Genomic DNA, 13,610 nt, shown 5'->3' on the forward strand with positions numbered 1-13,610 from the left:
AAGTATACTGTATATTCAGCCTAATAAATAGAATGTGACATTGAAGGGCTGTGAAAAACCACAGTTTAATGAAAATCATTGCAATTAAAGAAAACTAGCTTACAGATCTGTTTTGTTTTTGTGATAATTAAATTTACATTTAGATTAAACATATTTGTTGTTTTAAACTTCATTATTTTGTTATTTTTCAGGCAAACCTTATTTGCTAGTGCAGACACTGCTTATGTTTTGGCATATTCCATTATCATGTTAACAACTGATCTTCACAGTCCTCAGGTACGTTAGATAATTATGTATTACTTGTGTGCAATAGTGTTAGTACAGAATGGAAATGTATGAGGAGAAGACTAAATAAATAGATTTTAAGTCTGCTGAAATTTATGCAGTGTTGGTTAGAATAATGCAGTCAATTAGTTAAGCCAATTATTATAATAAAGTTAATGTGTATATGTTTTATAATTCTGCAATGTACAAAAAAATATGATCTCACAGTAGGGCTTATTTCCTATCCAAGATGCAATTACTATATTTCACCAAAGCTGCAATTATTTTTAGTATGCTATCTACAAATGATACTAAATAAACGGATTGTCCATTGTTATGGATTAATGAGCTTGCATACCATAGCTTGTTAGGGAATGACCTCTTACATGTCATCCTTCCGCCTTCCTTTTTTATTAATTGATCTTCATTGTAACACAGGTGAAGAACAAAATGACAAAAGAACAGTATATCAAAATGAACAGAGGTATTAATGACAGCAAGGATCTTCCTGAAGAGTATCTGTCCGCTATCTACAATGAAATTGCCGGCAAGAAAATTTCCATGAAGGAGACGAAGGAGCTAGCAATCACCACAAAATCGTCCAAGCCAAGTGAGTTGAGAAAACTTGTCCTTATGAATATACCAACCTGTTCATATAATCTCTAAACATCTATTGGTGGCATCTTCTAATGCTATAGAAATTAGAGATGAGCGGGTCCAGTTCTCCGAGAACCAGACCTACCCGAACATAGGGGAGCCGAGTACGGCTCAGGTTTTCCAGCCTAACTCAGAATCCAAAACGAGGAAAAGCTTCATTATCCCGCTATCGGATTCTCGCGGTTTTTGGATTCTATATAGGTCCCGGTGATCTGCGCCATTTGCACTCCAGTGGTGGAGAGTGTACAAGAACAGACATGCTCTGTTCTTCTCTGTTCAAGGGTGCAGTGTTGTCGTGCTGGGGTGCTGTACATAAATTGGGGGGTGCTGCTGTCACTGTTGTCCTGTCAATGAAGGGGCTCGGGCTGAAGTTCATAAAGGGATGCTGTGTCGTCCAGGGGTGCTCTGTAAATTAAGGGGTGCTCTGTCAATCCAGGGGTGCTCTTCCCCAGTGTATAAAAAATAAAAGTTAAAATGAATAATTATCACTCCACAAAAAATATTTTTTTTGTGTGTGTGCTAGCTACGCTATTATTGTTCGGTGACACTGCCGGCCAGACCGCAGTTTATCGTACACGTATTTGTGACTCTGCAGGTGTGCTTTATTGTCCATAAAGGGGTGCTGTGTTGTTCATCAAGGGGCTGCTGCCTCATCCAGGGGTGCCCTTCCCCAGTGTAAAAAATAAATAAACGTTAAATAAAATTATCGTTCCACAAATTATATAAAAAAATAAAAAGATCCTTTTTTTAATTTCTTTTTTATCATTCCACATATAATCTAAAAAAATAAACAGATCTTTTTTTCGTTTTTTTTTTTGTGTGCGCTAGCTATGCTATTATTGTTTGGTGACACTGCCGGCCAGACCGCGCAGTTTATCATTCATGTATTGTGACACTATAAGTCATAGCGCAGTGTGTTATTTTTATTCATAAAAAAACTGTGGTTTTGTTGACTCACCTGCATCACCAGTGGGTCTTTTGGGAAAGTTTAGTTTTTCCTTGGCAGTCGCACTTGCTGGAGAAACTGAAGGAGGAGTCATCGCTGAATCACGTGCCACTTGAACTGACAATTTGCTTACCATCAAGTCTTTGCATCTCTTCAAATCTGTGTCCGTTGGGAAGAAAGACACGACATATGACTAACCAAGGATGACTCTAACCAAAATGTATTGATCCGATTTGGAAGGTCCTAACAACCTTTGGTTCCTGGTGAAGCAAATAAAGGACTTGATCTACAAGTCCAATGTACTTTTTGCTGTTTCTCCATATGCTGAAGCATATAAAGGGTGGAGTTCCACCTTGTAACTACCTCTTGCTTCAGCTGGTGACAGGGCAAATTCAACATTTCTTGCAGGTGTTGCAACCTTCTTCATACCTGCTGAATGTCGAAATGTCCAGAATTTTTTCGGGCCAGAGAGAGCATCTCTTGCACGGCCCTGTCATTTTTAAAAGCAATTTGCACCACCAAGTTGATTGCGTGAGAAAAACTTAGGACATGTTGAAATTCACCCAGCTGTAATGCTCACACAATATTGGTGGCGTTGTCAGAAATTACGAATCCGGGGGAGACTCCAAACGAGTAAGCCATTTTGCAATGACTTCCCTGAGTTTATCTAAAAGGTTGTCAGCTGTATGTGAAACTGGTAATACACAGAGTAGCCTGCCCCTGAATGAGCTGCTGTTTCTTAGATGCTGCTGCTACTGTTACAGTTATGTAATCTTGCGTTTGCTCTGTTCCAATTATACACATATCTGTGGTTAAGTAGACAGTGGGTACAACGGCATTTTGGAGGACACTCATTTTTTTTTTAACGTCCCTGTACAGGCTGGGAATTGCTTTTCTAGTGAAGTGGAATCTAGATGGGATTTGGTAGTGGGGACACAGTACCTCAATTAGTTGTCTAAAACTAAAACCCACTGCATTATTGGTAGATATTGGACGCACATCTAATACCAGCATAGATGTTATGGCGTCAGTGATCCGCTGTGTAACTGGGTGACTGCTGCCCCCTTTCAAAGGATTGTTTAACAGTCAATTGTTTTTTTTTTAAACTACTGCTAGTAGTCTTCCTGGTCCTCTTCTGGGATGAAGATCCACTCCCAGCAGTAGGCTTCCTTTCCCTGCCTTCAACTACATATATACTCCAACTCCCTCGAGCCGCTGACCTAGTTCTTGATTAATGAAAAAAATCTTAGTTTTTAACCTTCCTATGGGGTCATATAGTTTATTATACTGCCATCCTGTCTACCACTCTGTGCCATGTTGGAAGCTGAACTGCCACATGTTAGTGCTGCCCATTGCTTTTGCTTAGCTTAGTCAGCCAGCTAGTTGGATACAGCCTTTTGGCCTAAACTGGATGAAATCAATATTGTGAGGTGGTCAAAATTGACTGGGAATGAGTGGAAATGAATGTTATTAAGATTAATAATATTGTAGGATCAAAAACATGTCCAAATTATGTGATTTTAGCTGTTTTTATGATCTTTTAGAAAAAAATGCAGATACAAAACACGGAAGGGCGGTTTTGCTAAAACCATATTCAGATCCAAAACATAAAGGAGATACAGAACCAAAACCAAAACACAGGGGTCGGCGCACATCCCTAATAGAAATGCCTGCGGTGTTAGTATAAGAGTAAAGCTTACTGAGGGATATATCTGGGATTTGTTCTTTTCTAAGCGCAATAATTATATTAGTTGGGTTAAAATTTGCTTACGGACATGCTCTCAGGTGTATGTTTTGATGGTACAGAACCATTGCAGTATGTTTGGTATAATCTTGTAGCTGGATCCATATGGGACAAGTTAATGTACAGTAAAACAGAAGTAGAAACAGAGAATAGTAAATATTGACTGTAATTTAAAAAAAAAATCTACTTTTGTTAAATCTAATCTACAAGCTGATCCAGTGCCAGAGGGCAGCCTGTAACATGGCTCAGCGGAGGTAGTATGAGGTTGTATGCATTATTCTTATATTGTTAATTATAAACTTTAATTGTAGGGTATTAAAGGTTTCCCTGATTTTTTCTGTACACCTGTAAACGAGTCCCTGTATATGGGAAAATAACACTTCTCAAGTAGCATAACCTCATCTTTATATTCCTAGTTCTAACATGGAAATATTTGCTTGCAGTCAGTTATATATTTATGGCTTACATTGAGCCCTATAGAGCAGTGCTTCCCAAACTGGGTGCCACGGGTTGGTGGTCCAGAAACAATTCAAACAATTTTTGGTCACTGAGATTGACAAAACCAGTTGTTGTGGCTACCAGCCATATAATATGTGGCCAAACAGATGCGCACAACCCTGTCCACACCAAACTGAACATAAGGATCACAGCAAATGCACATTTTAATTAAATACTTATTACTTGAAATATTTAAATTTATATGGTGACAAATGGGCAAATTCTGTGCTCCACTTCTAATTAGTCCAAGAGTATTGTCTATGAACATTGCAGGCAGCTGTTATAGTGCATATCCGCAGTAGTGTGACAGGAAGCATGACTATGAGAACAACCCCCTGGGGTTCTGGTGAAGTTATATGATGTGCACAGTAATCACCCCCCCCAACTGACATATGACGTCTTAGCCAATCATTTAGATAGCTGAGCTTTTTAGCTCCTTACTGATCCTATGTCCATTATAATACAAACTAGTGAAGTCAGTGCGCTGACTATCTGGGGGAGATTCATATGTTTTCGCCAACGGCTGGTAGTGCCAACGGAGCAATTCAGTTTTTGGCCCGTTAGGACGTGAGCAGCCGCCTGCGCTGACATTTAAACTCGCCCCCTCCTGAGGAGATGAACAGATATTGGACATAAATCCTGTTTTTGGACAGGTTTCATTGTTTTATGTAGCTAAACCTGGTCTAATTACCCGCGAAGAGCGTGATAGTTATTGGGCACCCAAAATGTTTGAATTGCAACATTGGGTGCCCATTAATTACTGCAATGTAAAAATCAATTGAATCGCCCCCTCTAAAAGTGATGGGGCATATGGCTGCCAGACATAACATGGGTGAAATGGACAGAGTAGGGTAATGTTTACTGTGTAGCAGTGTTCAGTAATGAGTCTATTCACTAATTAGAGCATATTAGCAGAGATTATCTGTAACCTCTGCCATCTCGATGACTCCTACAGGCGTGGCTAGTGAGAAGCAGAGGCGGTTGTTGTACAACTTAGAAATGGAGCAGATGGCGAAGACGGCGAAGGCTCTGATGGAGGCTGTGAGTCACGTGCAGGCACCATTCACCAGTGCCACCCATCTGGAGCATGTGAGGCCAATGTTTAAGGTGAGCCTTATTCAGTGCTTACATTACTGGGTGTCTCTTCCCACAGAGAACCTCTCTGTTCTTTGCTTGTAATCGGTACATTACATACATATTCCTTATAGGGGTTAGTACTGTATGTGTGACTATTGAGTGTAATTGGAGTATGTTAATTTGTTCTGCAGTTGGCCTGGACCCCGTTCCTTGCAGCGTTCAGTGTGGGGTTACAGGACTGTGATGATACAGAAGTTGCCTCTCTCTGTTTGGAGGGTATTCGCTGTGCGATAAGGATTGCGTGCATCTTCAGTATCCAGGTAAAATATTTCCATTGTGATGATCAGTGTTTCTTGTGCCTGTCATATCTCTGTACGCACTGGACTATTCCTATGTTACCCATGTTATAATAAGCATGGTTCATAGTTGAGACACAGAGCCCTGACCTCAACACCATTAAGCATCATTGGGATGAATTGGAACGCCGACTGCCAGCCTTAATACACAGTGCCCAACCTCACTAATGCTCTTGTAGCTGAATGTTTGTGAATCCCCACAGCCTGGTTCTGAAATCTAGAAGAAAAGCCTTCCCAGTGAAGTGGGGCTGTTATAGCAGTGGTGACCGACTCTATATTAATGCCAATGGTTTTGGAATGAGATGTTCAACAATCACATAGTGATGTGATGTTCAGGTGTCCACATTCTTTTGGCCATTTAGTTTATTTAGACTTCTGTGATGCTAATTGTTGGAAATGGTATAATAACTGTCACAGCTGTCTATTTAGCTGGTGATATCACTCATGTATTGATTATATGAATGTGGAAGTCAGAGCAGTCTGTGAGAGCAAGCTGTCATTTCACTGGAAGGAAAGTCCCATGTCTGAGAGACTATATTTATTTTTTAAAAAGGGGAAATAATCGTAGCAAGTCTACTTATCGTACGTAAAATTTTAAATTGAATTTTCATTACTAAACAATTTGTATTACAACCTGTAGGTGAAAGTTGCTTTCTATAAGAAACTATTTGGTTGAATGCTACATTTCCACATATGTTACAAATAAATGATGTTTAAAAATAACAAAACAACGAAGTTCTTTATAAATATTGTGTGTTAAAATGATGCTGGTATTCCACTTATTTTAAACTCTGCAACGATCTCTACGTACATGATGATAAAATCCTCTGAGTTGGGTGTTGGTGACATTTTCATGTTTTCAGACCTATACATATGTATACATGGAATAGGCATGTATTGGCAGGACGTATTCCAATTAGAACAATATCTAGTGACAGCAGTTTTTCGTCACCGCGCTTTATCAAGAAGCAGTGCACCATGGGAGATGAGAACTAGTATATATACTCAACCTAAGTCCAATATGTCATCCTGCTGTCAGTGTAATGAGGGTGAAACCTTTTCTATGCAAATACAGATATGTCTTCTTGCATCTTTGCCGCTTGTGTGGCAAATTGCGCCGTACATTGTGCGAGTCGTGCACCCACGAATGGGTACGCACGCTGTGTTCACTCCCTCAACTCCATAGGATAGCATGGTGCATACGCAGCACGCGGTATGGCGTACCACGGCGCCCACGGCCATGACTAATCGCGTGGTGCGATGCATGAGCACTTTTGTAGCGCGAGCAGCAAAGATGCAAGGGGACACATCTGTATAGTGACCATTAAATTACTTGTGTCATAAAAAGCAAAACAAACTTTAAACATGGAAGGAGCATTACATTAAACAAATACACATTACATTTCTTCCTCCATTGGGGGCACAGGGAGGACGTTTGGTATAGCCTGGAGAGTAGAGTCTGGGTACCAAACAGTTAATTGAATTACCCAGTAGCCCAGGGCTCCCTCTCCCGTATACCCGCCCACGACCAGCCAATTTTCAGCTTGGTGCGGGCAGGAGTGGGCACTGTTCGAAAGGGGGACTGGTTGTAAGTGGTTCCTTTTTATTCATTTATTTTTGTTTACAGAGGGGCAGTCAGAGGCGTCCTATGGATGCCCTCCCTGCTGTTCTAGCAACCCTAGTGCCGGGCGGCAGCCTCCGCTGCGGGCTCCAGAGAGGATTGCACTCACCTTCCGGAGCCGGCAGCCGGATGCAAGAGGAGCAGGCAAGCACATCTTCTTGTTTGCAGGGAGCTGCATACTCGCGGCTTCACACAACTGGTATGGAGCACACCGGCAGTGCTGGTAGTGTCTGTCTGTGGGTCCCTGCCTTGTACACCAACCCACTAGGGCATTTACAATTGTAACACTACTTGTAGCGGTGGTGGTCATTGCCCTGGGATCCATACCAGAGGGGTAGGCAGACTCTTCCTGTTAGCCCCTCCCCCACACCTGAGCAATCTTCCTCAGTGCAGACAGCCTGTCTCAGGTGTTTATCTTTATTTTCTCAACCTCTTAATTAAAGCTGGACGGCCAGGTTAATTGCTTTGCCTGCCTCAGAACATGTAGGGAGCGAAGGCTGGTCTTTGTGTCTGTTGCTTCGCAGATACACGCAGGGAGACTCCTTCAGCTGTGGTGTCAAGTCAGGAACTGGCTTGGAGCTTCAGCATTGAAACAGGTAATGTCTCAGTTTGTTGGTAAGCTTGCTTATTTGGTACACCACCTCCTGCTAGTCTAGCTACAGGGGTGCTCCCGGTTGCCAGCATGTTACCTACCCAGACTACTCAGCTATCTACTATAGAACCTCCGTGGTTGCAGTCATCTGTACAGACAGTACAGCAGTTGGCACAGGTGTCTGCATCTTTCCAGCAGATGCTAGACAGGGATAGTTCATCCAATCACAAACCTTCTAAAAGGGGAGGTTCTCGGCCCTTATCTGAAAGCAATTCAGAGTCTGAGCTGTTCTCTGAGCATGAAGCTAGTATCTTAGTTGACTCCGAAGGGGAAACTTCCTCAGTGCCTGAGGATTCGGTGTCTAGAGTTGATGTTGAGGCTTTGATCAAGGCACTTAGATTGGTACTCCAGGGGGAGGAATCTGAACAGATTCCTAGGTCCAAAGCCCCGGTTTTAAAGCATATGAAGAAGGCGACCACCGAGTTCCTTTTTTGGGGCAGATGGAGGACCGCCTTACGGAAGCGTGGTCTCATCCTAATAGGCACTTCCAGTTGTCAAAGCGCATTACATCCTTCTACCCATTACCGTGCTAGGTGGGAGTCTCCTCCAGTTGATGCCCACATCTCTCGTCATTAGATCTTCCATTCTTCCTATTCCTAATATGACTTCCTTTAGGGATCCTACGGATAGGAAGCTGGAGACTTTTTTCTTAAGTCAGCCTATACCAATGCGGGGTCTATTGCACGCCCTGCCCTGGCTTTGGCTTGGGTTGCCGAGGCGGTTGTCAGCTGTGCAAAGGTATTGGAAGCTGACCTCCCCTCTGTTACCAGCAGAAAGGAATTATTGCCTCTTGTAGGACACATTAAGGATGTGGGTTCTTACCTGGGTAACGGCGGCCATTGACACGGGGGTCTTGACCTCTAAGGTGTCAGCATCTACTGTAGTGGCCAGGAAAACCCTCTGGCTACGTTCCTGGCGAGCTCATACTGCGACTAAGAAAGCATTAGAGGTGCTCTCATATTCTGGTGACATCCTCTGTGGTCAGGAGTTGGACAGGATTGTTGCTACAGTCGTGGATTTGAGGCCTACCAGGCATAGATATGATGGCGTCTCAGCAATCACCAGCTGCCGAGATACTGGTACAGGGAACCCGGAGCACTGCTAGTGGACGCTTTGGTGGTGCCGTGGACGTTCCCACTCATTTACATCTTTTCTCCAATCTCGATGATCCAGCGGGTTCTCTGCAAGGTCAAAGGTCAAATTGGAGGGTAGCATGGTGATCTTGGTGGCTCTAAATTGGCAATGACAGGTATAGTATGCAGAACTGCTGGGTCTCTCCATCGACACTCCTTTGTGTCTGCCTCTGTGCGGTTGGAACTTGTGTCTTGGGGTCCGGCTTCCATCTGGATCTGGCCAGTCTTGCTTACCTCTTGAGATGTCAGTACTAAGAGAAAAGGAGTTTTCCAGAAGTCTCATCTGTACCATGCTTAATGCCCGGAAGCCTTCTTCGGCAAAGATTTTTACCGTGTTTGGCGGACCTACTTTGTGTGGAGGTCTGCCCGAGATTTCAATTTTCGCTCCTTCCGGCTCTCAAGAGTCCTCTCTTTTCTGCAGGCAATTGGATTTGGGTCACCTGTTTTCTTCTTTAAGAGTACAGATCTCCGCCCTGTCTGTATTCTTTCAGCAACAGATTGCACTCTTACTCTAGGTACGGACGTTTTTTCAGGGCACCCTGCACATGTAGCCGCCATTTGTTCCTCGGGTGGCTCCATGGAATCTCTACTTGATTCTTCGGCTCTACAGTTGGCTCCTTTGGAGCCCTTGGATAGGGCAGACATTCGTTGGCTTACATGAAGGACTGATGTTTTACATGTCATTACGTTGGCCCGCGGGTGTCTGACTTGAGCGCCTTGTCTTGTCGCTCACACTTTCTAATCTTCTATTTGGATCGGGCTATTTTGAGGACTCGCTTGGGTTACCTACCAAACATTGTATCTCAATTCCACATTATTCAGGAGATTGTGGTACCAGCTTCCAGTATTCAGGGTTTTTGCCGGAGGAGGCCTCTCTGTGGATGTAGTGAGGGCTCTCCGGAAATACGTAGACAGGACCAGAGATCTCATGTAACTAATATAGAAAAATCTATTGCACGGGAACTAGAAGTAAATATTACAAGAAAAATTAAACCCCTATTTGTCGATTTCAATCTATATAGATTTGTATATGTATCAGGGGGTGCTACCACAGATAATTTGATACAAGTAGAAGTAAGAGAGGAAGGATTTGTATATAGTGCACAACAGTATTATAAAATGTAACTTTTATTATATTGTAATTAAAATTGTTTGTGATGACCAGTGATCTCTGCAGATCTGATTGTTTGTACTGTATGATTTTCACAAGCGGGGCTGACCGGCTTCTAAACAGACTTTGGCCAGGTGGCTCCTCTTGATTATCCACTACATACCTACTCTGTGGTGGATCTTCTTGCCCTATCCGTGGTAACTGCTCATTACACTAGGTCAATGGCAGCCTCATGAGCAGCTCAACAGGGCGATTCTGGAGAGCAGCTTTGTAAGGCTGCCACGGCGTCCTCTGCCCATACTTTCATTTGTTTCTATGCCCTTTAATACCATTGCCTCCACAGATGCGTCCTTTCAGCGACGGGTTCTTAGCACAGCTCATGAGCGTCACCTCCCATAGGGGAACAGCTATAAGATGTCCCATTGTCCTCCCTGTGCCCTCTATAGAGGAAGAAGAAAAGAGGATTTATGGCCTTAACTTGTTAACGCCTTTTCTTCGACTCATAGGGGGCACAGGGTACCCACCCTCTCCTTTTCCTCGCTCTTTACCATGGGCTTGCTAACTTAACTGGCTGGCTGGGGGTGGGGTATAGGGGAGAGGAAGTCCTGGGTTGCTGGGTAATCAAATTAACTGTTTGATGCCCAGACTCTCCCCTCCAGGCTATACCCATTGTCCTCCATGTGCCCTCTATGGAGTCGAAAAAAAGGATTTAGCAAGGTAAGACCATAAATCCTCCTATCCATAATAAAGATGAACACCTTCATTGGACACTCTGGAGAACATTGAATGAATACAGCAGTCACCATCCAGTCAGATTTCCTATGAGAGAATTGAGTTAGGCGATCAGATTCAGGAGTGAGTATCTCAGGAATTGCGGTTGTCCTGGCGAGTGCAGGAAGTCTGGAAAAAAAATATTTTAATTGCAAGTTTTAAGTAGATATAATTATACAGAGTTTATAAAAAAAAGTAGAGAGTAAATTCTCATTATAGAGCAGCCTCTTCACGCTGGTAATATTTATTTGTTGTCACTTTGCTCTGATAATGGTTTCCAATGCTCAGGTACAAAGCAATGTGTATTTTGTGCCATGTAATTATTGGCACTGTGCTGCAGTAATCATTTTCTTATGTCCCCGGGGCACATCTATCTCACCTTGCAGCTCTTCCTTCCTATCATTTTCTTCAGTGCATTGTTATTAGTCCATGTTTAATACCTCAGAGTTTCTCCAAGAACCGTCCTCATTCTGTGATCGGCATGTAAAGTGAGGCGCTTACAGTACATTTTTATCTGTAGCTTCTTACTGCTATTTGTCATTCACCTGCCTTTAAATTGCTTTATTCTTGCCCAGGCCAGCCCAGAATTATATTCTTTAAAGCCAGAGAATCCCAAACTCTGTTCTCAAGGCACCCTAAAGCGAACGATAAGCGATATATTGGTAGCTGATCAGCAGGTATGTACACCCGATATATCTGTGAAGACGCCCTTCACAGACATATTAGGTTGGCCCTGTAGCATAGCCTATGCCAATATATCGGTGCATTTGCATGTGTGTAAGGGCGACCTGTCAACCACCTGTACACTGGCTGCAGGGACCGCCGACTTTGACATCACAATTGTGATGTCCGGAAATGTCCTATCGAGCGAATGATTAGGAAGTGTGTATAGCTTACCAAATCGGCCGCTAAGTCAGGTAACTGTGTACTCAGCTTAAAAACAGTTTTAAGGATATTCATGCTTCAGCACAGGTGATTTAAGTAGTATCTCAGTCACTGGTGTAAACGTATGCATATCCCTAAAACCTGGACTGTTAGGCTGCCTTAAGGACTGAGGGCCTGATTCTGCAGCGCACTGCTGAGCACAGATTCCCGATGTTCGTGAATCTATGCAGGCGCATGTGCAGAAAGGGTATGCGATCCCGCTCGCAGACTGTCAGTTATTGACAGTCTGCTGCCGTCTGTTGAGGGCGGGGAAAGGGAGGCGATGGCCTCCCGCCTCCAAGATTTTGCCCGCTCTGCTCCCCACCTCTGGAACTCTCTCCCACTCCCCATCAGACTCTCCACCTGTTTGCAATCCTTCAAACGGGCTCTCAAGACCCACTACTTCATCAAAGCCTTCCAGCTATCATTCTAACTCCTTGCTACATGCTCCTTCGTCCCCATCTGTGTCAACCCAGTTTGTCTTCGACCACCTTTTTAGAATGTAAGCTCTCACGAGCAGGGCCATCTACCCTCTTGTGCTTCTCCTTACTATAGTGTCATTTACTTCTTACTCACCACAAGAGCACCTAACACTTGGTTGCTTATGCTCTGTTGCTTATCTGGGTGATTTGGTCGCTAATGTAGCAATATATATTATCCATGTCCTGTATTGTATTGTTCTATAAGTCACTTGTATACAATTTGTTTTTGGACTTTGTAAGGCGCTGCGGAACACTTGTGGCGCCATATAAATAAATGATAATAATAATAATAATATATCTATAGCCTGCGTGCATACATCATATATCTATAGCCTGAGTGCATATATATCTATAGCCTGCGTGCATACATCATATATCTATAGCCTGCGTGCAGCTTTGCAATTGCGATCCTTGCAGAATCAGGCCCTGAGTTTGGAAAACCACTGCCTTAAAGGGTTTCCATACTTGCAATAGTATTGTTCAATGTGTCTTAAGCTGGGTACACAGTAACCTGCTTGCAAACAATGTGATGGTCGTCTAGATTTGATTTGAACTCCCGGACAAACGATCTAATGCATACACACTGTGCAATCTTCCAAAAGACCGAACTATATATCTTGCGTCGTTTGGTGGTTAGAGTGTTAACTATATAATGTTAACATATCGCCTGGTCGTCCGGTAGTGCATAAACACTGCACGATTCACGGCAAATCGTTAACGATTGAGCTGCATGTAGAGACCACCTGAAGATGTGAGGGACGACGCCGCGGGAGTCCGAATATTGCCTACACACACGATGCGTTGGAAACGGTCAAATCGTTGAAAAAATCGTCTAGTGTGTCCCCAGCTTCACATCATTTCAAGATTGTATTAGATCACTCCTGCACTGTTATCTGGAATTCTGTCACAGTTTCATGCATCATATAGTAGAACATTCAACAAAAGTGGTTTCTTTTAATTTCTCACCATGGGTAAGTTTACTAAAGGTCGATTTTTAATCTTTTAAAAATTGATTAACATCAATGTTGTATTTCAGCGGCTAAATCACACAATTACTAACACTTAAAAATCAATATAAAAAAAAAATCATCTGTGCGATTTAGCCCCTGAAACACAACATTGATGATCGATTTACATCAATTTGTAATCGATTAAAATCAACCTTTAGTACATTTACCCACTAAGCAAGTAAAAAATATAAAGTTTATAGTTTGTGTTTTTTTGTGCTAAACCACTTCAATACATGTTTTTACCGGGATACGTTGAATATGCCGGCAGATGGGGTCCCGAGTGTCGATATACCAATGCCATAATGCCGATGATTATATCCCGAAGGGGAACAGGATACCGACATCGGCATCCCGACCCCCACCA

The 13,610-nt window shown here is 42.9% G+C and overlaps 1 protein-coding gene across 2 annotated transcripts in view; it reads left to right on the forward strand.

Annotated features, from left to right (window-relative positions):
• The window catches only part of ARFGEF1 (ARF guanine nucleotide exchange factor 1), a 216,465-nt gene that overhangs the window by 147,669 nt on the left and 55,186 nt on the right, over positions 1 to 13,610 (forward strand). For both annotated transcript variants that reach the window (XM_088471482.1, XM_088471483.1), the window contains 4 exons: positions 192 to 276; positions 703 to 874; positions 5,065 to 5,216; positions 5,378 to 5,506. In XM_088471482.1, the coding sequence (XP_088327608.1) occupies positions 192 to 276; positions 703 to 874; positions 5,065 to 5,216; positions 5,378 to 5,506 (538 nt within the window). The remainder of the gene's footprint in view (positions 1 to 191; positions 277 to 702; positions 875 to 5,064; positions 5,217 to 5,377; positions 5,507 to 13,610) is intronic.

The sequence above is a fragment of the Taudactylus pleione genome, unplaced genomic scaffold, assembly GCF_031769625.1.
Source record: "Taudactylus pleione unplaced genomic scaffold, aTauple2 ptg000114l, whole genome shotgun sequence".
Lineage (NCBI taxonomy): Eukaryota > Metazoa > Chordata > Amphibia > Anura > Myobatrachidae > Taudactylus > Taudactylus pleione.